Below are 20,834 nucleotides of genomic sequence, written 5' to 3' on the forward strand. Positions count from 1 at the left end.
AGCTGTCCTTCAAGGCAACTCATTGTGACTATATGAGTCTCTAAAGTTGCACTGACACCTCACCACATGCCAGGCACCACAATTTTATAGACATTCTCTCATGGACCCATAGACTCTGCAGACCCACAAGTGCCTCTCCTGCCTGTCTCTACCACCCAGGACCAGGAAAATCACCTCGCTCTACTCCACTCCCCTACCTCCTTATATGTCACCTCTTCACTCAACATAGCCTCTCGGTTCCCCTCATCATGAGTCTCCGTGTAGCTTCTTTCCTTGCATTTGGAAAGCAGACGGTGGATTTCAGGATACTGTAATAAATATGGCACGGGCCAAGGGTTCTCCAGTCACAGAGGTCTACAGACCTTGGAATAAATAAGGTTCAACAAGGGGACAGACTTTTTCAGAGGTGTCAAATGTCCACATCCATTGTGAAATTCCAAAAACAGAGCTATCATAGGAAGACTTTTTAAACTTGTTTGCACAGTGAATACTTTTTTCCAGGCAGATTTTTACCCAATCACCCACCTGCACACCATATACACACAGACACACACACATACGATTCCCCCATGTTCTATGGAACATCTTCTCAGAAATACTGCCATAGTGTCTAAATTCATGGAACCCTAATGCAGTAAAGAAAATAGTCCAGGGTCTGAGAGCTATAGAGAAGGAGATATTTGGGGGCCAGAGGGGAAAAAGAAAGAAGAGGTTATTTACATAGAAAAATCTGTTAGCAGATGGCCAACAACCAATGGACATTCCCCAGGACAGGCTAAATCTGTCCTTAGCGATGTGCTTGTAATTAGGCCAGGACAAGGCAGTAAAAACCAAATTGCAAGAGTGCCGTAAACGACTCAAAGAGGGCATGGTGGGGACTACGGCAGACTAATGCACGTAACCTTTAGCCACTGAGGTCAGGCAGAAAAGGGAGCCTGATCTGGTCTAGCCTACTCACCTTTCAAGAGAATCCAGAAAACAAAATCCAGGTTCATGTATGATTTGTAATTCTGGCAACGCATTCAAAACATTTTTAAAACACACTCCATGAGCCAAGCTAAATACATCTGTGGGCAGAGAGTGACCTCCGAATTAAACTGTTTGGCTATTTTGGTTGTGCAAATATGAGTCTGCATTCAGTGCAACTGGGTCAGGATTGAGGGCAGTGTGGTTTGCTGGAACGATCATGACATGTACAGGCAGACAGGCTTGGGGTTTTGAATCCTGGCTCTGCCACTTGCTGGCTACGTGATCATGGGCACGTCACTTAAGGAGCTTGATCGAATCAACTCTGTATGATGGCTGAGGCTAAACAAAGAATTTCACAGGAGCCTAAAATGTGATCAGTTGCTCTTGAATATTGCTTCAAATTTCCTTTGTAAACGTCCCCTTAGCTTTGTCTAGGGTTATCCTCAGAGTTTGGGGGGGCAGGGCTCGTTTCAAGCTCTGACTCCCTCCTCTGATGAGTAAAGGAACAGAAAATCCACACATGGTGTTTGAAGCTAGACAACCTAAGTTCAAACCTCAGCAACATAATCAACCAACACAATGGGTTTAGGGAAACTGCTTAACCTTTTTAAATGTCAGTTTCCTCATCAAGGAAAATGCAATGAATAATGCCTACCTCTTTGGGTGGTTTGGATGTCAAGTACTTGATGCATGGGAGAAGCCCAATACAGAGTAGGGCTAACCCCACCTGATTTCCATCCCTCTACCCACTGATTCATTCACCCATAATGAACACAGGTTAGTGACGGTACATCAATGGGGTTACAACAAGGCATGGCCCACTGTCCTTGCTCCCAGGAAGCTGACCAGGGGTGGAGCGAGAAGAGTAAAGGTCTGGGTGGCACAGCAAGGCGACTTGAATTCCCAGAAGTCCCTCAATAAGAGGAAAGCCCACCAGGTCATGCCTGAATGGACCCGAAAGTCTGAATGGTGAAGGAGGCTCAGCCAGCTTCCCCACCTGATCAGAAGCTGGTCCTTCAATCAGCTGTAAAGAAACCGAATAGGAAGGGGTGCCAGAGTCCGCTGGTAGGGCCATCGCTGCCATCCACCATCCATCTTTGCCCCCACCTCCCAAACCTCCCAGGAGACTGTGAACAACTTCCGGAGGCAAATGGTCCCAATCTTGGCTGCAAACTGGATTCACCTGCGGAGCTACCAAGGCCAAAAAATAAAAAAGTAAAAATACCGAAGCCCAGGTCCACCCCCAGGTACTGGGGTGTGGTGTGGGCATCATGATTTTAAAGAGCCCCCCTGGGTAGTGCCATTGTGCTGCTGGCAATGAGAACCACTGTGCAAAGGCTCCCAGCACCCAGCAGTGCCCTTGCCACCCAAAGTTCCCACACCCAGGGGCAGAGACTGCCTTCAGCACTCCATCTCCCATCCACCAACACACACGAGCGCACTCTGTCCCTGGAGTGAGAGGGCGAGGCCAGGCTGACTCAGAACAAAAGACGAGTGATTCACTAGGTGATTCACTCACTGTTTTGCTTTCCTATTTCCCCTCCTTTACTGGTATCCGATGGAAGGAAATGGACAGTGGAGTCAGAGCTTGGGGGGGTGCAGCCTCATCAGACACCAGCTGGGGGGCCTTGAGCAGATGAATCACTGTTCCCCTCACCCACCCAGCTCCCCCTCTGCCAAAGAAAGAAAACAAAGCTCTTCTAGGACAGTCACCGTGAGACTGCGTGAGGTTACTTATCAGATGGTGCCTGGCTCCAGATGGGACGGGCAGTGTTAGCGCCCTTCCTGCCCGTCCCTCCTCCCCCAGATCAATCACCTCCCAGGAAAGCCAGCAGTCACCCCAGCATCCCCACAGGCTGTGATCCTGTCCCCTCCGCTCCGCTGAGCCGAGCGCTGTCTCTTCAGGTGTGTGACTCAACCTCACTGAGACGCAGGTGTGCAGCAGGTGAAATTGCAGGTGATGACATGGTCCCTTTTCCTTCTGGGATGAAGTCAGCAATGCAAGGAAGCCTAACACAAAGCGGGTCGGGTGACCAAGAACCTTCCCTCCTGTGAGATACACCATGATGATGGTGGTGATGGTTCAGCTTCAGGTGAATCCAGGAGATACACTGGAACTACTGGCAGACCAGCCCTCCTGGGGTGAGCACCCTGGCTGCCCTGGCATCTCTGTCTGCACTTCTAGACACCGTCCTCAGAATGGGACTGACATGGAAGGCTGGGATGCTGGTCAGAGCCCAGTATCCCCACATCTTTCTTGGAGCTCCAAGCTTGCAGAACTGGCTCCACTCTGAAGTCAACCAGGCATCTCGAGTCTAGGGAAGAGCTTGAGGCCACCCACCCCAACCTTGCTCTTCTGAGGACAGAGCATCCCCCTCCTTCCAGGGCTTGGGACATAGAACTAGGAGTCCTTCCTGATTCTCCTCTCATCCTCACATCCCACCTGTCAGCGAGTCCCTCCAAATAGACCCAGAAGCGGGCCCTTCTCCTCCTGGCTGCCCATCTCTGGTCCAAGCACCACCGCCTCCTATCTGGACTCCCCAGCATGACCTTCTGACTCTTTCCAAATCCCGTCGGTCTGTCCTCAACTCAGCACCATCAAGGTTTTTGTGAAGCATAATTCATATCACTGATTCATCATTACTCACTGAGCACATACTGTGTATCAACCGGAGTTCCAGGCTCTAAGAGCTTTGCGTTTTCCTCTGTGCCTCCGGGGAAGCCCTCTCTCTCCTGCCTCCGGCCCTTGTCCCTCCCTTCCCTCCCCTTTCCCACCCCAGGCCTTCCCGGCTGCCTAGAAGGCTTCTCTCCCAACACCTGGGCAGCTCAGCTCCCTGCCTCCTTTCTATCTTTGCTGAAACATTATCACCTCTCTGAGGCCCTGGCTACCCACCTTGTTTAAATCTGCAACCTTGCCCCTCCCTCTCCCAACTCCCTGCTTTCATGTCCCCATCAACGCTCTGCTGCTGCTGCTGCTGCTAAGTCGCTTCAGTCGTGTCCGACTCTGTGCAACCCCATAGACAGCAGCCCACCAGGCTCGCCCGTCCCTGGGATTCTCCAGGCAAGAACACTGGAGTGGGTTGCCATTTCCTTCTCTAATGCATGAAAGTGAAAAGTGAAAGTGAAGTCGCTCAGTGTGGACTCTTTGCGACCCCATGGACTGTAGCCGACCAGGCTCCTTTGTCCATGGGATTTTCCAGGCAGGAATACTGGAGTGGGTTGCCATTAATGCGGGAGACCTGGGTTCAGTTCCTGGATTGGGATGATTCCCTGGAGGAGGGCATGGCAATCCACTCCAGTATTCTTGCCTGGAGAATCCCCATGGACAGAGGAGCCTGGCGGGCTGCAGTCTATAGGGTCCCAAAGAGTCGGATCCGACTGAGTGACTAAGCACACAAGCACAAGTTCATTGAGGGCGAGGCTTTTGTCTCCTTCCTTCACTACTAAATCCCCACCACCTACCACACTCCACAAACAGGCATTGAATGAACCCAGTCTCTTCCAAAGTGTTGTGACGGGTTTCCCATCGCCTCGGCCTCCTCTCACAAACTGTGACCCTCGAGGTGGATAACTGTCAGGACCAGGCTTTGTGCCACTTGCTGGGACAGGACACCGGGCTATCTGCCTGGGGTCCCAGTCCTGGCCAGGCTGTAGCCTCCCACCCTCTGTCCAGCCCTCCAGACAGCACCGGGTGTTTCTGCGCAGGTTAAATGGGCTGCCACACCCTCCGCTCAGGTCCCACCAAACTGGCCAGAGCAGCGGGCCAGGCCCTTCTCCACGATGGGGACCCCGGGGGGTGGGGTGCGGGGTGGGGTGCGGGGGCGCGTGATGCAGCGGCAGGGGGCTGCCCTGCGGGTCCGCCCAGCCCCTCGGCCGGCCTGACCCTCTGCGCCTGTGTCCGCAGAGGTGGTTGGCGTGGGCTGCGTGTTGGACGGCGTGCGCTACAACAACGGCCAGTCCTTCCAGCCCAACTGCAAGTACAACTGCACGTGCGTGGGCGGCGCGGTGGGCTGCACGCCGCTGTGCCTCCGCGCGCGGCCCCCGCGCCTCTGGTGCCGCCGGCCCCAGCGGGTGAGCTTGCCCGGGCGCTGCTGCGAGCAGTGGGTGTGCGAAGACGACGCCAGGAGGCCCCGCAAGACGGCGCCGCGCCACACGGGCACCTCCGGTGGGTGCGGGCACGGGCGCGGGGCGCGGGGAGGGCCGCTCCAGCCCGCGGAGGAGGGGATGGCGAGCTCAGTCGGTCCCCAGCGGGCCTCCTAGAACAGAGCCACCGGGTCGGGCCGGGGGCGGCGGCGGCCTGCCCACCGCGTCAGTGTGTGTGGCCCAGTGACCGCCGCCTGACCGAGCACAAGCAGAGCGCCTGCCGAGTGGGTGACCTAGAAACCAAAGCCTTTTATCCTCCTCGGCAAATCCTTCCCCACCGTCGCCTCCCTCCCATCCCGCCTCCTCTCTTCAGTCCTTCCGTCCTCAAAGGCCTCTGCTGTCTCCTGTCTCCCAGCATCCTCTTCTCTCACTCATTCATCCCTGCATTCGTAAATCCATCTCCCCGGCGCACCTGCTGTCTCTCCGTGCAGGCTCCCCTCTCTGGCTTCTGGGCTTGTGTGTTATCAGGAAGGACCGGCTTCCTGATAAAAATACACAAGTCCTTTTCTTGTGTATCTTGCTCCATCCCTCTGTGAGATGGCTCCTTGGTCTCCCTGGCTCTTCACCTGTCTCCACCTCTCAGCTCACTCCCTTTCTCAGCTCACTCCATTTCTTAGACACTTAGGAGCACTCGCCGTGTTCTGCTTGCCAGGATACATCCATTGAAAGAACCAGCCAAGGGTTGGGGTTCAGTTCCCACTTCCCGAGGGCTTACTAAGGACGGGGACAGCTTTTGAGCCCTGTCACGTGCCTGAACCTGTATTTTCTATCCATAACCAGGGACAGGAGGCAGGGAGGTGCTGTTGTCAACCCCACTTACAGGTGGGGAGCCTGGGACTTGGAGGTGGGAGCCAGTTTATTGGAAGCTATCCAGATGCTAAGGGGCGGCGCTAAGAGCTGAACTCAGACAATTTGCCCCTGAAGCCTGCGTGTCCCCTTAGCCACGATGCCCTGAGCATCACGCAGATGAAGTTCTAGTACTGGGGCAGGCACTTCCCTTGACCTTCCCCAGATAATGTCATCTCTGCAGGGGCAGGACCGGTGTCTTTTACCCTTTTATTCCCAGCACCTTGCAGATGCCTGATGCGTACTTGGTCAATATCTGGACCCTTTTATTGCCATACCAGCCCCGCAGGGCAGATGTTATTGTTCCAGAGAAGAGCCTGAGGCCCAGAGTAAGTTGTCTAGAATCACACAGCCTGTAGGTGGTCGAGCAGGGATTGAACTCAGGTCACCTCTCTCTAAAGATGGTCCTCACTCTGGAGAAGTATGAGGAACTCATGACAAGTTCTCTTCTCACTGGGGACCCGTGCTAGTTAGAAGCCAACTTGACCTCCAAGCAGAGGGACTGCCCACTCGCCGAGGTTCAGGGACCCCAGCCCTTAGGGTTGTGACGGCAGGGATTGGGGGGCTGATGGAGACTGGGAAATCACCAGGTACCTGGTCCCCATCCGCAGGGAACACGGATGAGATAGAGCCGTGGCACAAGAACTGCATTGCGTACACCAGCCCCTGGAGCCCCTGTTCCACCAGCTGCGGCCTGGGGGTCTCCACCCGCATCTCCAATGTCAACACCCACTGCTGGCCTGAGCAGGAGAGCCGCCTCTGCAACCTGCGGCCGTGTGACGTGGACCTGCAGCCACACATCAAGGTGGGTCCGCCTCCCAGGGAGGGGCAGGCGTCTAGGGTCAGGAAGATCCCCTGGAGAAGGGATAGGTTACCCACTCCAGTATTCTGGCCTGGAGAATCCCATGGACTGTATAGCCCATGAGGTCGAAAAGAGTTGGACATGACTGAGTGACTTTCACTGCAGATAGCTATCAGACTGTATAAGCTTCAGGCCCACACATTGCCTGGATCTGTTCTACCCTCATTTCAGGCAGGGTGCTGGTACATAGTTGACCAGAACAGCCATTCATTCAACGAGTTTAGTACATGCCTACTGGGGCTTCCCTGGTGGCTCAGTGGTAAAGAACCCACCCGCCAATGCAGGAGACATGGGTTCGATCCCTTGGTCGGAAAGATCTCCTGGAGAAGGAAATGGAGACCCACTGCAGTATTCTTGCTTGAGAAATTGCATGGGCAGAGGAGTCCGGCGGGCTACAGTCCATGGGGGTCTCAAAAGAATCAGAATCAACTTAGCAACTAAACAAGAGCCATGTACCAGGCAGAAAACTAGACTGTAGGGATGCAGAAAGAGCCTCGCCCTTGAGTGGCCCATATCCCCACAGAGCTCCCTTTAAATAATGCCAGTCCAATTGAATAAGTTGCATGAAAAGTATGTGTGAGAGTCTATGGGAGGCGGAGGAGGAGGAGTTTAGGGTTAAATGAGTCCAGTCTTGAAGGCCATGATGGCTCTACCCCTAACCAGCAGGGGGCGCTCGGCAGGCTGAAGGAGCCCACAAAGTCATCCTGTGTTGGAGAAACTGACCTGGGCATTGGCAAGGCAGAGGCAGGAAAGAAGGGAAATTGCAGGTTGAGAGAGCTGCCCCGTGGCAAGGCAGTCCCTTTGTGCCCTCGGTTTCCTCTTGCATAATACAGCTGGGTCTGTTTGTCTTTGGGGTGATCCTTCCTAGTTTGAAGATGCTGCAGATCCGAAAGTAAGATGGGGTGCATGGCGAGTGAAAAGGGAAGAATTGAGGGCTTGGAGCTGAAACTGTTGATCCTCTGAGCATCTCAACTGAAACCTCCTTTCCCGCAGGAAGGGAAGAAGTGTCTGGCCGTGTACCAGCCAGAAGCGCCCGTGAACTTCACGCTGGCCGGCTGCACCAGTGCACGCACCTACCGGCCCAAGTACTGCGGGGTGTGCACCGACAGCCGGTGCTGTATCCCCTACAAGTCCAAGACCATCAGCATCTCCTTCCAGTGTCCCGATGGGCCCGGCTTCTCCCGCCAGGCCCTGTGGATTAACGCTTGCTTCTGCAATCTGAGCTGTCGGAATCCCAACGATATTTTTGCCGACTTGGACTCCTACCCTGACTTCTCAGAGATTGCCAATTAAGCAGCCACAGAACCTGGGCTCGAGGCTGACCCAGTGCTTGTAAAGCAGCCAGCCTTCTGAGGCCCCAACTGAGCCTTCTTTTGTCCACTTCCCACTCGTTTCCAATGACCCAGATCCAGGCCCAGGCCCATGACCCCTTGTCCTGTCTCTGCCCATCAAAAGCACCCATCATGGCACACTCAGGCCCAGACAGTGGGTCTTCTCCTTGGCAGTGGCCCACATACACTCCAAAGAAAGTGCCCGGCTCTGGACAATACCCGAGCCCAATCCGGCCTGTCTGAGTCACTGGAAGTCCTGCTGGATCCAAGTCCCAAGGAACAGAATCAGCTAGATCTTCGGTATCACTAATTCCTTCTTTAGATACCAAACCACCAGACTCTCTGGGCCCATTCAGAAGGATAGAGGGGATTTAGGACAGTGGACTGGTCCATTCTTCGGGCCCTGCCAAGAAGGACCCTAATTAGCAGTTTTGACCACTGCATACCAAAGCTCTCTCTCATTCTAAAGACCTGTGCCTACCACGGTCACCGAATATTTGCTAAATGAGGTGAATGGTTGTTTGGTTTCGGTTTTTGGATGGACAGTTGTGTCCATGAATCCAGGCATTGTTGCAGTTAAGTTTCTGTTCACCCATTTCAGTTAAGTTTCTCTTCACCCCTGCACTTTGAAGGGTGTACATTGGGTTCATCCCAGTGAGAAATGCAAGCTGATAAACTTCCTCTTGTTCCTGGGAGAAGTCCCTGGTCACCAAGGTTAGAGCATGGTCAGTTTATTTTCAGAAGGAGCGATTGAGCCCTGCACTGAATCTGCTGCTCCCGGACAGGACAGGGCACTGGGCAGTCAGCCAGCCTCCTCCTCACACCTGACCATCTGCATGCTGGGGGCTTGTAGGACTTGGTGGGTCCCCTCGGATGACATCTCTGACTCCTCAGAGTGGTGTCCTGTGATAGCCTTCTGCTCTGAGGGAACCTTGGGTCCAGGTTGAGTGTGAGTCAAAACAAGAAGTGGATTCACAAACCAAGAAGTGGGTCCAGTCTGTGTCACCCTGGGGTGGCAAGAGTCCCTGGGCCCAGGGCATGTGTCTTTCTGCCTCAGGGACCCATTTCGCAGACTGTGGGTCTACTGATCCATAAAGCTCAGTTCTGGTACAAAGACAGAAGTTTACCAGTTGTTTCAAAACAGAAGTATATTTAACAGGGATGAAAAGCCAAAAGGGTTTGATGCTAAAAGGAAGAGAAAGTTGTTATTAATGGAAATGAGGCTATTATTTATTTAATTAGTAAAGTATAAATATTTACTGCTACATTTCTTTTATTTAGTACCTTCTACATGTCAGACATTGTTCTCAGCGCTTTATGTGCACCGTTACACTAGCTCATGGAAACTGGGAGGTCGTGTTGAGAAGTGCCCGTGATTATTTCTGTTCTTACAAATGTGAAATGGAAGCTCAGTGAGGTAAGGGAGCTTGACCGAAGTCACCCAGCGGGTCAGTGGGGTAGTCAGGATGCAAATCCAAGCTGGATTGACTCTGTAACCCGTATTTTCCCTCAACTTTTAGAGCTTCCAAGGGCATCAGAGCAGGAAAACACGTCAGGATAAGCGACTTCTCCCTGTCATTTTTGGTTCTTATTACTGTCTCTCCAGCTTCTTTCCCAAGAGAAGAGTGTATCTTACTTTCAGATTATTTAGATGTCTGAGCATCAGACAAAATCTAGGATAAACCGAAATCCACGACTCCCCTCTAGATCATTCCCTCCTTCAAATCAGAACCAGCTCTCACTGTGTATTTGAAGATGATTTCGTTACCTGATGCTGCAGACTGAAGGACGGTGCCTTTTTCATGAGGGAATTCTGAATAGTGAGCAGAGGGATTCCTAGACAGGGGAAAGGGATTGAAAATGTGTCCTCTTTACTGTGACCTCCTGAATGCCTGGTGCAAGGCATACAGTGGTGCTCAATGTGTATTTGATGAATAAAAGAAATTGTGTACGTGTCCCTACATGTGTTCAGAAGATCTCTTTCTTCCAAAGGTACATGACAATCTAATTTTTATCAGCCAAATCTGAAATGCCATAGAAAAAGAGACATTTAATATCAAAAGAAAGGCACGTGTTCATTGAAAGAAAAAAAAGCCCGAGAGTTCTTTTGTGAAGAGAATTTTGTTGTTCGGGTGTTCATTCGTGTCTGACTCTTTTTCAGCCCCCATGGACTGTAGCCCACCAGGCTCCTCTGTCCATGGGATTTTCCATGCAAGAATACTGGAGTGGATTGCCATTTCCTTCTCCAGGGGATCTTCCCAACCCAGGGATCGAACCCACGGTTCCTGCATTGGCAGGCAGATTCTTTACCACTGAACCACCAGGGAAGAGAATTTACTCCACGAATAATCTTTCCTGTAAGTCCACATGGATCATGTTGGATTTTTGTAGAGTGAAATCACCTGCTACCCACAGCTTCCAAGGGCAGGTGAGGGCTCACCCCTTTTGAAATTTAGCAGACACCCAAGAACTAGATTCTTACTGAATTTGCTTCCCAATTCAGGAACGTGAACTTGGCTTCCAAGATCATAGAAGGCCTGGATGAGGGACTTGGGGCTTTCATCCCTGGGATGGGTGGGATGGGGTGGCCAGAATGCCCTGGTTTGAGAAATGAATCTGTCCTGTGCAGGCCCCAAAGAGGAAGTCTCAGTTTCGTGTTTTGAAGTCATGGGCAAGGAGACAGAGCCATGGTGCAACCTGTTCCAATAAAAGTTACCAGATGAAAAAAACATTTCTTTATTGAATGCTTAATTGGTGCCAAGCCCTCTGCTAACTTTTGAATTATCTAACTAATCATGGCAGCAATTTTGAGCAAGCATCTCTTTCTCATTTTATAAATGGAAAGTCTGGGACTCAAAGAGTCTGGGGAATCAGCCCTCAAAAGTTGAAACCCAGATCTCTGCTTATTCCGCTCTGCCTTGCTCTGGGAGATGGTGAAGGACAGGGAAGCCTGGCGTGCTGCAGTCCATGGGGTCAGAGATGCAAAGAGTCAGACAAGACTGAGCGACTGGACAGCAACAACAACTTGATTTTGGGGAGGCCTCCAGGCAGAGCCTGAATGAGGCCTGTTGGAGTGTCCACTTCTCCAGACCCTTGTAACCCCATGTCCTGGGATCAAGGAAAGGTAAACAAAAGAATAGTCAAACTTTGGTGGAGAAATTCACATAAGTGCTTAGAGTGAATATCTCTTGCATGCAAAGATGAGTGAGAAAAAGGAGACCTGAATTTACCATGTCACTAATGCATGCTAACCCTTAGCATAAGCATTTGGTAAGCACTTCCCAGGCTTTAGGCTAGGTGCTTTACTGCATACCTAATTTAATCCTCAGAGCAAGCCTATGAGCTGTGGCAGTATCATCATTTCCCATTTTAGAGATAGAGCTGAGGCCCTTAGATAGTATTTGCTCAGTGTCTTCACAGCTAATGACCTGCCGACCAAGGTTAGTCTCACTCCTGGGCCATCTCTCCTGATGCTAAGCCCAATTAGCCTGCCCCCACCCACCCCTGCAAACCAAAAGGCACAAGACAACGGCTTACTGACAACAGCTGCAACATTAACTTTGAAAATGATTCAGAGAGTGATCAAAGAAAGTAGATTCAAACGATATGATTATCTAGGCTCTCATTAACATTTAAATACTGTGTATCCCTACAAATTGCGGGGAAGTAATGCAATCTGTGACTATTACATTAAATTAGGTCACTGATTTTTAAAGACTTATCTTGACCCAAAGTAACTGAAGTAATAACTCTGCCCAGCTGGGAGTCCTGAATGGTCAGAATGGCCTGCTGTGTATTTCTGCATTGTATACATATGTGTGTGTGTGCGCGTGTATGTATATCTGTTTTCAAACTATGACTTAATATTTAAGTATTTCGACTGCCATTTTCAGGCTTTCCTGGTGGCTCAGACATTAAAGAATCTGCCTGCAATGCAGAAAACCCTGTTTTGATCCCTGGGTCAGGAAGATCTCCCGAAGAAGGGAATGGCAACCTACTCCAGTATTCTTGTCTGGAGAATCCCACGGACAGAGGAGCCTGGTGGGCTACAATCCATGGGGTCACAAAGAATCAGACACAACTGAATGACTAACACACACATACACACACACACACACACACTGCCATTTTTGTAAGTGACTGAAAAATACATATGAAGAAATGTCTTAGAATTTCCCCATAGAGGGAAAACAGCACTTGGGCAATCTGTCATGTTTTTCAGCATTCCTCATTTTTCTCATGATTTGTGTCGCACGGAACATGTTTATCCAATATGAAGAGGAAGAGTTTTCATTGCTCAAATTCCCTGTTTGTAGCTTTTTGCCTTGAAGCAATAAATCATCACCAAAGTGACTTAGTGGACTGGGTGAGTTTTCCTGTATTTTCAGTTATTATGAGGCAATGATGGAACATTGAACACTCCCAGTAAATGTGCAGATGGTGGACATTAGGGTCCCAGATATTTTATACATGACAATAAAAATGGCTTAAAGTTTGAAAATGCACTGAGAAATGGGAATTCTGGTATACAGAAAAGACCAGGGGGGCAAATGTGTTGAGACTGGAAAACATCTCATGTAAATATAAAATGAACATTTGGCATTCATTCACTTACTCATTTATTCAATGTCTTTTTATATTCCCAAGTACCCTGTGGGTGGGCTTCCCCGTGACTCAGTGGTAAACAGTCTGCCTACAATGCAGGACCTGTAGGAAACTACAGGAAACTCGGATTTGGAATATCCTGGGTCTGGAATATCCCCTGGAGAAGGGAATGGCAACCCACTTTAGTATTCTTGCCTGAAGAATCCCACGGACAGAGGAGCTACAGTCCATGGGGTGCCAAAGAGTCGGACACGACTGAAGCCACTTAGCATGCACGCATCCTGTGGGTACCTGGAGGTCTGGGACCATGACTGCATCTTCTAAGCCTAGCACATATCAGGGATTGGGGAGCATGGGTTGATGGATGGATAGAGATCTACTGGGCTTCCCTGGTGGCTCAGATGGTAAAGCATTTGCCTGCAATGCGGGACACACGGATTCGATCCCTGGTTCGGGAAGATCCCCTGGAGAAGGAAATGGCAACACACTCCAGTACTCTTGCCTGGAAAATTTCATGGACGGAGGAGCCTGGTAGGCTATAGTCCATGGGACTGTCACAAAGAGTCGGACACAACTTTTCTAGAGATCTATTGCCGGGTGCCTTGGGAACCAGGGGAGTGAAATGAAGTGTAAGGAAGTTTGCATAAAGAGGAAGAGGAAGCTGCTAAAGGCTGGCTTATTGATAGCAATGAGAACCATATCACCCTGCCAGCAAAGGAGACAGAATTAAGAACCAGATAAAACGGTAGAAGCAGTTCACTGCCTGGATGGGATTAATTAACGGGTGCACAAAAGTCCCCACAGGCAATAAAAGCGATAAGGTCCTCCACGTTGTTAGCCCCAGGAACTAATCCATGTTCTATAATCTGAGGATGCCAACAGGTGGTTGTGTGAGTTATGTGCTCAGCCAACTGTTTTCAAAGGTGAGAGTGATATAGTCCATTTTAGAAATGGCTGCAGAAGCCATTTCATCTCTGTGAGCTTTTTATCTGTGAAGTAAGGATAACTCAACCTCACAGATAAAGATAAAAAGGGGAAAAGAAACCATAAAATATGCTAAATATGACTGTTATTAGTGATACCATCTCTGCAGGCTGTCCGTATCATGAACTCACATGGTCGGTGCTTTCTGCAGAGGGCGGGGCATTCAGGAAATTTTTCAGAGCAGGAATGAGGAAGGGCCTTTTCTTCAACAGTGAGTTTGCCTGTCGATGGATTTAATTTCAAAAGACATAGCAATTCACCTGCTACAACCACGTCCATTACTAGGAATCCCTACCGTGTGTACGTTGGGTAGGGGCTGGAGTATCATGAACTAACCTCTAACCGCACAGAGCAGTGACCCAGTTCGATCCCTGGGCTAGGAAGATGCCCTGGAGGAGGAAATGGCAACCCAGTCCCGTATTCTGGCCTGGAGAATCTTATGGACAGAGGAGCCTGATGGACTACAGTCCATGGGTTGCAGAGTTGGACACGACTGAGCACAGTGCAGCAGGGACCCAGCCAATGACCAGTAGTGAGGTTGTGTCAGCAGCTGTGTGTGAACATAGTATTTCCTCTGACCCAAAGGTGGGCCTCCCAGTTGGTGCTAGTGGTAAAGAATCCACCAGTGAATGCAGGAGACACAAGAAACACAGGTTCAATCCCTGGGTGTGGAAGATCCCCTGGAGAAGGAAATGGCAACCCACTCCAGTATTCTTGCCTGGGGAATCCCATGGACAGAGGAGCCTGGGTGGCTATAGTCCTTGGGATCATAAAGAGTCGGACACAACTGAGCATAGCATAGCAAAAGTGGTCCACAGACCCTAACCTCTCCAGTTGAAATCATCTGTATTTTTCTTATCACAGTAGTGGCAATTATCTCGAGATGCTATTATGTCCATAGTTGATTGGACAGCAAATAGACATCTGAATCAGGCTGATCCCATTCTTCTCGTTAAAAGACACAAAGACCTGATTAGTTCTGGGTCCCAGAACCAGAAGGTCAAGTAGCCTTTGGGTTAGGACCATGGTTTTATGCTTTAGAGACACAGGGAAATCTGATCTTAGAAAGCAGGAGGCTTATCTCCTCACCAATCCCATCTTCAACTCAGAAAGCCAAACTTCCCCCTTCTGCCCTTGGATTCCATGTGGGACACAGTTGAGTTTTCATGCAGCCTGAGAAGCCCAACATGGATTTAGGCTACATCTAGGGCCTCCCAAGTGGCACTAATAGTAAAGAATCCACCTGCCAACGAAGGAGATGCAAGAGACATGGGTTCCATCCCTGGGTTGGGGAGATGCCCTGGAGGAGGAAATGGCAACCCACTCTGGTATTCTGACCTGGAGAATCTTATGGATAGAGGAGCCTGGTGGACTACAGTCCATGGGGTCGCAGAGTTGGACACGACTGAGCACAGTATGGCAGGGACCCAGCCAATGACCAGTAGTAAGGTTGTATCAAAGAAGGGGAAGGAGGAAGGGGCAGATGGAGGCCTGTGTTATCCCATACAGAGCCTGCATGTGGTTGGTCTTGGTGTACACTTGGTCTTCCAGCTGCTGCTGAAACCCAAGGGTCCGGGAATCAAAACCAAAACAAGCAGCTAGAACAGAAATAGGTCCCCAGCTGGCAAACCATCTCTAAATAGCATCCGATACATGCAAACACCTGCAAGCATTCACTTCTCTTGACGACGGAAGCCTGAGCTCCCAGGAGCTGATCGTGGGAGGTCTAGGGGGCCCTGTGCGGCGTATGCGCCCACTGAGATGGTGATTTCCTGCTGACTCTTCTTGCCTGAATTTCCTTTGTTCCTGTCTCTCACACAGGACCCGACACAGAAAAGGCATTTACTGTGAATGCAGAAAAAGAATGAGCCTGTGTGCTTCTCCTCCTGTGTCTAAAGCAGGGCCCTTAAGCTAGAGGTCCTTGGACCAAGGATCCGTGGATTACATTCAGGGGTCGTGTGCTTGGATGAGGAAGAAATGGATCTTTGCTTTTGTCATTGTCATTGTTCAGTCATTCAGTTGTGTCCAGCTCTCTGCAACTCCAGTGACTGCAGCACGCCAGGCTTCCCTGTCCTTCACTCTCTCCTGGGGTTTGCTCAAGTTCATGTCCATTGAGTCGGCGATGCTATCTAACCATCTCATCTCTAATTGCAATTTAGCATTTCTTCCTACTTAAATGTGGTCCATAAACCTTAACACTGCAGTTGAAATCACATGTATTTTTCTTATCGCAATTGTGGCCATTTTCTTAAGATGTTTTATGTTCATTGCTGCTGCTGCTGTTGCTGCTAAATCGCTTCAGTCTACCTTGAAATTATATTGAGACCTACCTCCACATGGCTATTTCACTTATCAATAAAGAAACGCATGATGTTGTCACAGTTGGAACATTTGGAGAATTACACTTCGAAGTGTAAGCAGTGTCTCCTGCAATGTCATTTGCTGGATTTATTGTATGCATTAAAGCTCTTCCTGCCTCCCTCTCTGACATGTGCAGCACACACGGTCACCCTCCCCGCCTTCTCTGCCCACTCACTTGCTGCATGATGACGCAGACTGCAAAAGTGTTGACAGCTTATTACAAATGCTGAGAAACTCTTCAAGGATATGAAGAAAAGCCAGTATAGATAAACAGCATGCTAGCTATTTAAGAGGAGGGTGTTAAGTGTGGGCTGCATTTAGTAACTTGCTTCCAAAGAACAAGTATGGAAAAGCAGAAAAAGTGATTTGATATAGGAGACACCTAGCAAACATGACCTTGGCCAGGTGACCAAGGTCAACCTCATCCCTGTTAAATCACGTTGACTGACAGCACAAGGCGATGAGGATGCCACCGAGTGTCTGCATTCTTCATTTCCAAAACTCAGAACCCCAAATGAACCGTGAGAACACCATGCACACAAACCTCAATCGAGCGTCGTTGTGCAAAATGCTCCACCAGGGCTTCTCAAAACTGCCAAGGTCATCAAAAACAAGGAAAGTCTGAGAAATTCGTACAGACCAGAGGGAACAAAGGAGGCAGGATGAAAACAGACAATGGGGGAAAATGGTGAAATCCCAAGAAAGTATGGAGTTTAGTTAATAGTAATAGATCAGTGTTGATTTGTTAGTGGTGACCAATGAATCGTAGTGACAAGTGATGTTAATAATAGGGGGACCTAGGGGTGGAATATATGGAAACTCTGTACTATCTTTGCAACTGTTTGCTAATTGTTTAAAACTTTTTACTTTCTGGCCACACTGCACAGCTTGTGGGATCTTAGTTCCCTGATCAGGGATTGAACTCATGCCCCCTGCCTTGGAAAGTGCAGAGCATTGACCACTGGACCGCCAGGGAAATCCTTTGTGGTATAAATTTTAAACTAATCTTAAATAAAAATAGAAGATTGTAGTGAAACCTGTTAACATTTTTAAATACAAGTGCAAGAAGCATTACAGGCTTATCACTGGGTGGTCTTTTCACACACTTTCCTATTAAAAGAAAAAAAAAAGTTTCCTTCTTAATTATAGGTTGAAAAGCTTGATTCCTTTGTCACTGTGTTATCTGGCCACTAAAGTGCCTGAAATGGGGCTGGTCTGAATTGAGATGTACTGTGATGTAAAATGAGTTTCCCAGGGGCTCAGAGATACAAAGCAGGAGCTGCAGGAGACATGGGTTTGATCCCTGGGTGCGGAAAATCCCCTGGAAGAGGAAATAGCAACCCACTCCAGTATTGCCTGGGAAATCCCATGGACAGAGGAACCTGGTGGGCTACAGTCCATGGGGTCTCAAAGAGTTGAACACAACTGAGCACAGACATGAATGAATGTGATGTGAAAATACACCCTGGATTTCTCAGTAGGAAGAAAAGAATGCAAGGCACCTCGATAACTGTTATATTGATTCTATGTTAAAATGTTAATATTTTGGATATGCTGGCTTTCATGTATTATTAAAATTCATTTCACTTGTCTCTTTCTACCTTTTTTAATGTGACTACTTGAAGATTTGAAGTTACATCAGTGGTTCGCATTGTATTTTTATTGGACAGTGATGCTCTGAAGAATTCCAAAGGTGAGAGGCATGTGGGCAGGAAGCCCCAGGTAAGGAAAGGCCCATCTCAATGCATGATCTCTCAGGTGGGGGAAAAAGACACAAGCCACTGCAAAGTTACAAATTTATTGGTCTGGAAATAAATACAAATATCTCATTAAGAAACTCTTCTGGAAAGACTTGTACATAACAGCTTCTTGTTCTGATTCAGCCATTTCTGCCTCCCAGGTGGTAGGTGACAGGTAAACTGAGTCATAATCCCCCAAGCTACCTAGAAGGCTTGACTACTTCCTCCCAGTAACCACTAGGCCCCGGTGGTTGATGCACTTTCTTCCATTCATTCTGATCAAAACTTGCTATACGAAGATCCATGGTTAGCCAAAATGAGACTGAAAGGCAGTAAGTAGTACAGGAACTCAACAGCTACGTTGACATTGCCCAGAAATGTCAGTGGTGCCACCCTGCTCAGGGAGAAGTTAGAGGGGCAGCGAAGAGGGGAAGGCAGGAGAGAGAAGGAAATCCCATGGAATACATGTTTCAGACTCTGTACATCTTCTGGGCCACCACTCCCCATGTGAATCCCACCCCCTAGCTGAAGATTCTGGAAGGTCACCAGGTCAGAAACCTTTGGCAGTCAAGTTCAGATTCACCCCCACATTGTCAAAGATTGGAAGCAGGATTTATCACACACGATTCCTGGGAACCAGATGGGATCGACTGAAATCACAACTGCACTGGATTCCATCACAACCACAAGGAATTCCTTACGTCTAATCACCAAAAATACCACCCCACCCCAACGCCCCTGCCCCAGTGCTGCTGCCTGGAGACACAGCACAGCCAGCCCCAGCTGTTTGCAATCTTTCTCTCCATTTCAGAGAAAACAACTACAAATCTACACAGTCTTCCCCATGAATGAAATAACCACTCGTTCATGTATTAGGGGTGGGAAGTAGGGGCGATGGAGGGGGAGGCAGGCAGCTGATTCAAAGCTTTAAACACACAAATACCAAATGCCTGCCAAGACCGTTTCTTTGAAAAACTGGAAGATTTTGTCCCTTACTCTTGTCCATTAAAAAATGCCAGGAAAACAGGCTTCTGGGCGTCAATCATAAAAAGTGTATATATGCACAAACGTTAAAAAAAAAAAAACCTATTACTTCAAGTTAACTATGGAGATTTGCTTTTTCCAAATACTTCGGAGCCTCCACGTCAATTCCACCTCTCTCCCTGCTTCCCGTTTGGCTTTTTTTTTTTTTTTAAATAGCTCCCCACCACTCCCTGCCCTCCCCCTCCCCAATCAGAAAGGGCTTGGTTTCCAGAATCTGGGTCTGTTTTTTCTTTAGTTGGAGAGGAAACAGGAAGTAGGCGGGCCGGGCTTCCAACAAGGTGTCCCTTTGCGCCAGGATGCTCCGGCCAGGCTAGCTTTGGATAGATCGAGTGTTTACTCTGTGCTGGTTTCTGGCAGTTTGGCGTCTCCAAAGGAGGGTAGGAAGGTGGCCTCCCAGCCCCTCGTTCGGGGGGAGGAGGGGGGCACTGAGGTGCACCTTTCCCTCCGGTCCACCCCACCCTACCCTCACCAGAAAGGGCGACCCCACAAACACCCAATCTCACCGTGTCGTCACCAGAGCTCACTTGTACAAAATAAGCTTTGGATTAATACCGAGTTACGAGTTAACGTGCGGTTGGCAGGCAGGGGTGGGGAGGGGGGCCGGAGGAGGGGCAGCTACAGCGATCGGTCCCAGAGTCCAGGGGCGGCCGGCCGGCCCCGAGGCCGCCTAGCAGGACACCTCCGTGGAGTTGGGCCCGGCGCTGCTCCCGGGGCCGCCAGAGTTGGGGATGATGTCCAGCCGCGTGCCCTCGCTGGTGTGCGAGCGGCTGCGAGTGCCCTCGCTGGTGTGCGAGCGGCTGCGAGTGCCCTCGCTGGTATGCGAGCGGCTGCGGGCACCCTCCAGGGACGTGACGCTGGAGCCTGACGCTGTGCGAGACCTCATCAAGCGGGTCATGCTGGCGGAGGGCACTGGAGAGAGAGGAGAGAGCCGGTGAGGGAGTGGGCAAAGGCTGGAGACACTCGCACCTCGGCAACGCAGCCTGCCGTGTGCCCTGCCTGCCCGTGGAACCTTTGCTCCTGTTCGTCTTCAAGGCCATCCAGACACTGGGCTCCCCGTCATTTCTGTGCCCACTCGAAGAGGTGAAGAGCCAGGCTCAGGCTGGGTGAGGACTGATGGGTCCCACCCTGGCATGAACCCACCAGCTGAGTCTCGATCGCAGCTGTCTGCTACTCGCTTACCAGCTGTGGGACTCGAGGAGCGTCCCTCTCTGAAACCCCTGCCCCACGTGTAAAATCAGAATACTACCATGGACCCCTGGCTATCAGCACCTGAATGCATGCCCACCACCCTGTGATGTCAACAGTTTCTAGAGTCAGGAGGATGTTCATAGTCGGCCCAGCTAATCCCTGCACGCCACAGGCTGGAAACCGAGGCCACACAGAGTGGTCAGCTGTCACCTCTTCTTGCGGGCAACCTGTGAGCTCCCAGGAACTCTTAATGGCACCGTCCATTCCGAAGGACTTAAAATGCCCTTAAACATGGCAGGTGGCTGAGACGGTGGGATGAAGAACTCCACCTGTACTGGGTTGAAGAGCACCCTCCCAAGTTCACGAGCACCAGAATCTCTGACTATAACCTTATTTGGAAATAGGGTCTTCACAGATCTATCTAGATGAGTTCATCCTTGGTTAGAGTGAGCGCTAATGCAATGGCTGGTTTCCTCCTAAAAGGAGACAGATGCACACTCAGGGAGCAGCCGTGTAAAGACAGGGCAGAGGTCAGAGTGATGCAGCCACAAGCCAAGGGCTGCTGGCAAGCACCAGAAGCTGGAACGAGGGAAAGAAGAATTCTTCTGAGAATCCATACAGGGAGCGTGACCCTGCCTACATCTCGGTTTTGGACTTCTAGCCTCTAAAACTGTAGTACTGTGAGAGAATAAATTTCGTTGTTTTAAGCCATGCAGTGTGTGGAGATTTGTTATGGCCACCCTAGGAAGCTACTCCATCAGC

General features: G+C 50.0%; 2 protein-coding genes across 11 annotated transcripts in view; one reads left to right on the forward strand and one right to left on the reverse strand.

The window, feature by feature from the left end:
- Positions 1-10,112, forward strand: part of CCN4 (cellular communication network factor 4) — a 31,646-nt gene extending 21,534 nt beyond the window's left edge. For 2 of the 5 annotated variants that reach the window (XR_015140328.1, XR_015140327.1), the window contains exons 3-6: positions 4,874-5,134; positions 6,179-6,287; positions 6,570-6,763; positions 7,814-10,112. Coding sequence is in view for 3 of the 5 variants with exons in the window: in XM_086335573.1 (XP_086191699.1) it covers positions 4,874-5,134; positions 6,570-6,763; positions 7,814-8,113 (755 nt within the window). In the remaining 2 variants the exon portion in view is untranslated. The remainder of the gene's footprint in view (positions 1-4,873; positions 5,135-6,178; positions 6,288-6,569; positions 6,764-7,813) is intronic. The other 3 variants (XM_086335573.1, XM_086335575.1, XM_086335576.1) reach the window with 2 other exon arrangements.
- A 7,771-nt stretch (positions 10,113-17,883) lies between these two features.
- Positions 17,884-20,834, reverse strand: part of NDRG1 (N-myc downstream regulated 1) — a 61,794-nt gene continuing 58,843 nt past the window's right edge. For all 6 annotated transcript variants that reach the window (XM_086335578.1, XM_086335579.1, XM_086335580.1 and 3 more), the window contains one exon: positions 17,884-19,793. In XM_086335578.1, coding sequence (XP_086191704.1) covers positions 19,552-19,793 — 242 coding nt within the window. In that variant the 3' untranslated portion in view covers positions 17,884-19,551. The remainder of the gene's footprint in view (positions 19,794-20,834) is intronic.

This window comes from Bos grunniens, chromosome 14 (assembly GCF_055505025.1).
Source record: "Bos grunniens cultivar Pamir isolate PY7600 chromosome 14, Bosgru_T2T1.0, whole genome shotgun sequence".
NCBI classification, from domain to species: Eukaryota; Metazoa; Chordata; class Mammalia; order Artiodactyla; family Bovidae; genus Bos; species Bos grunniens.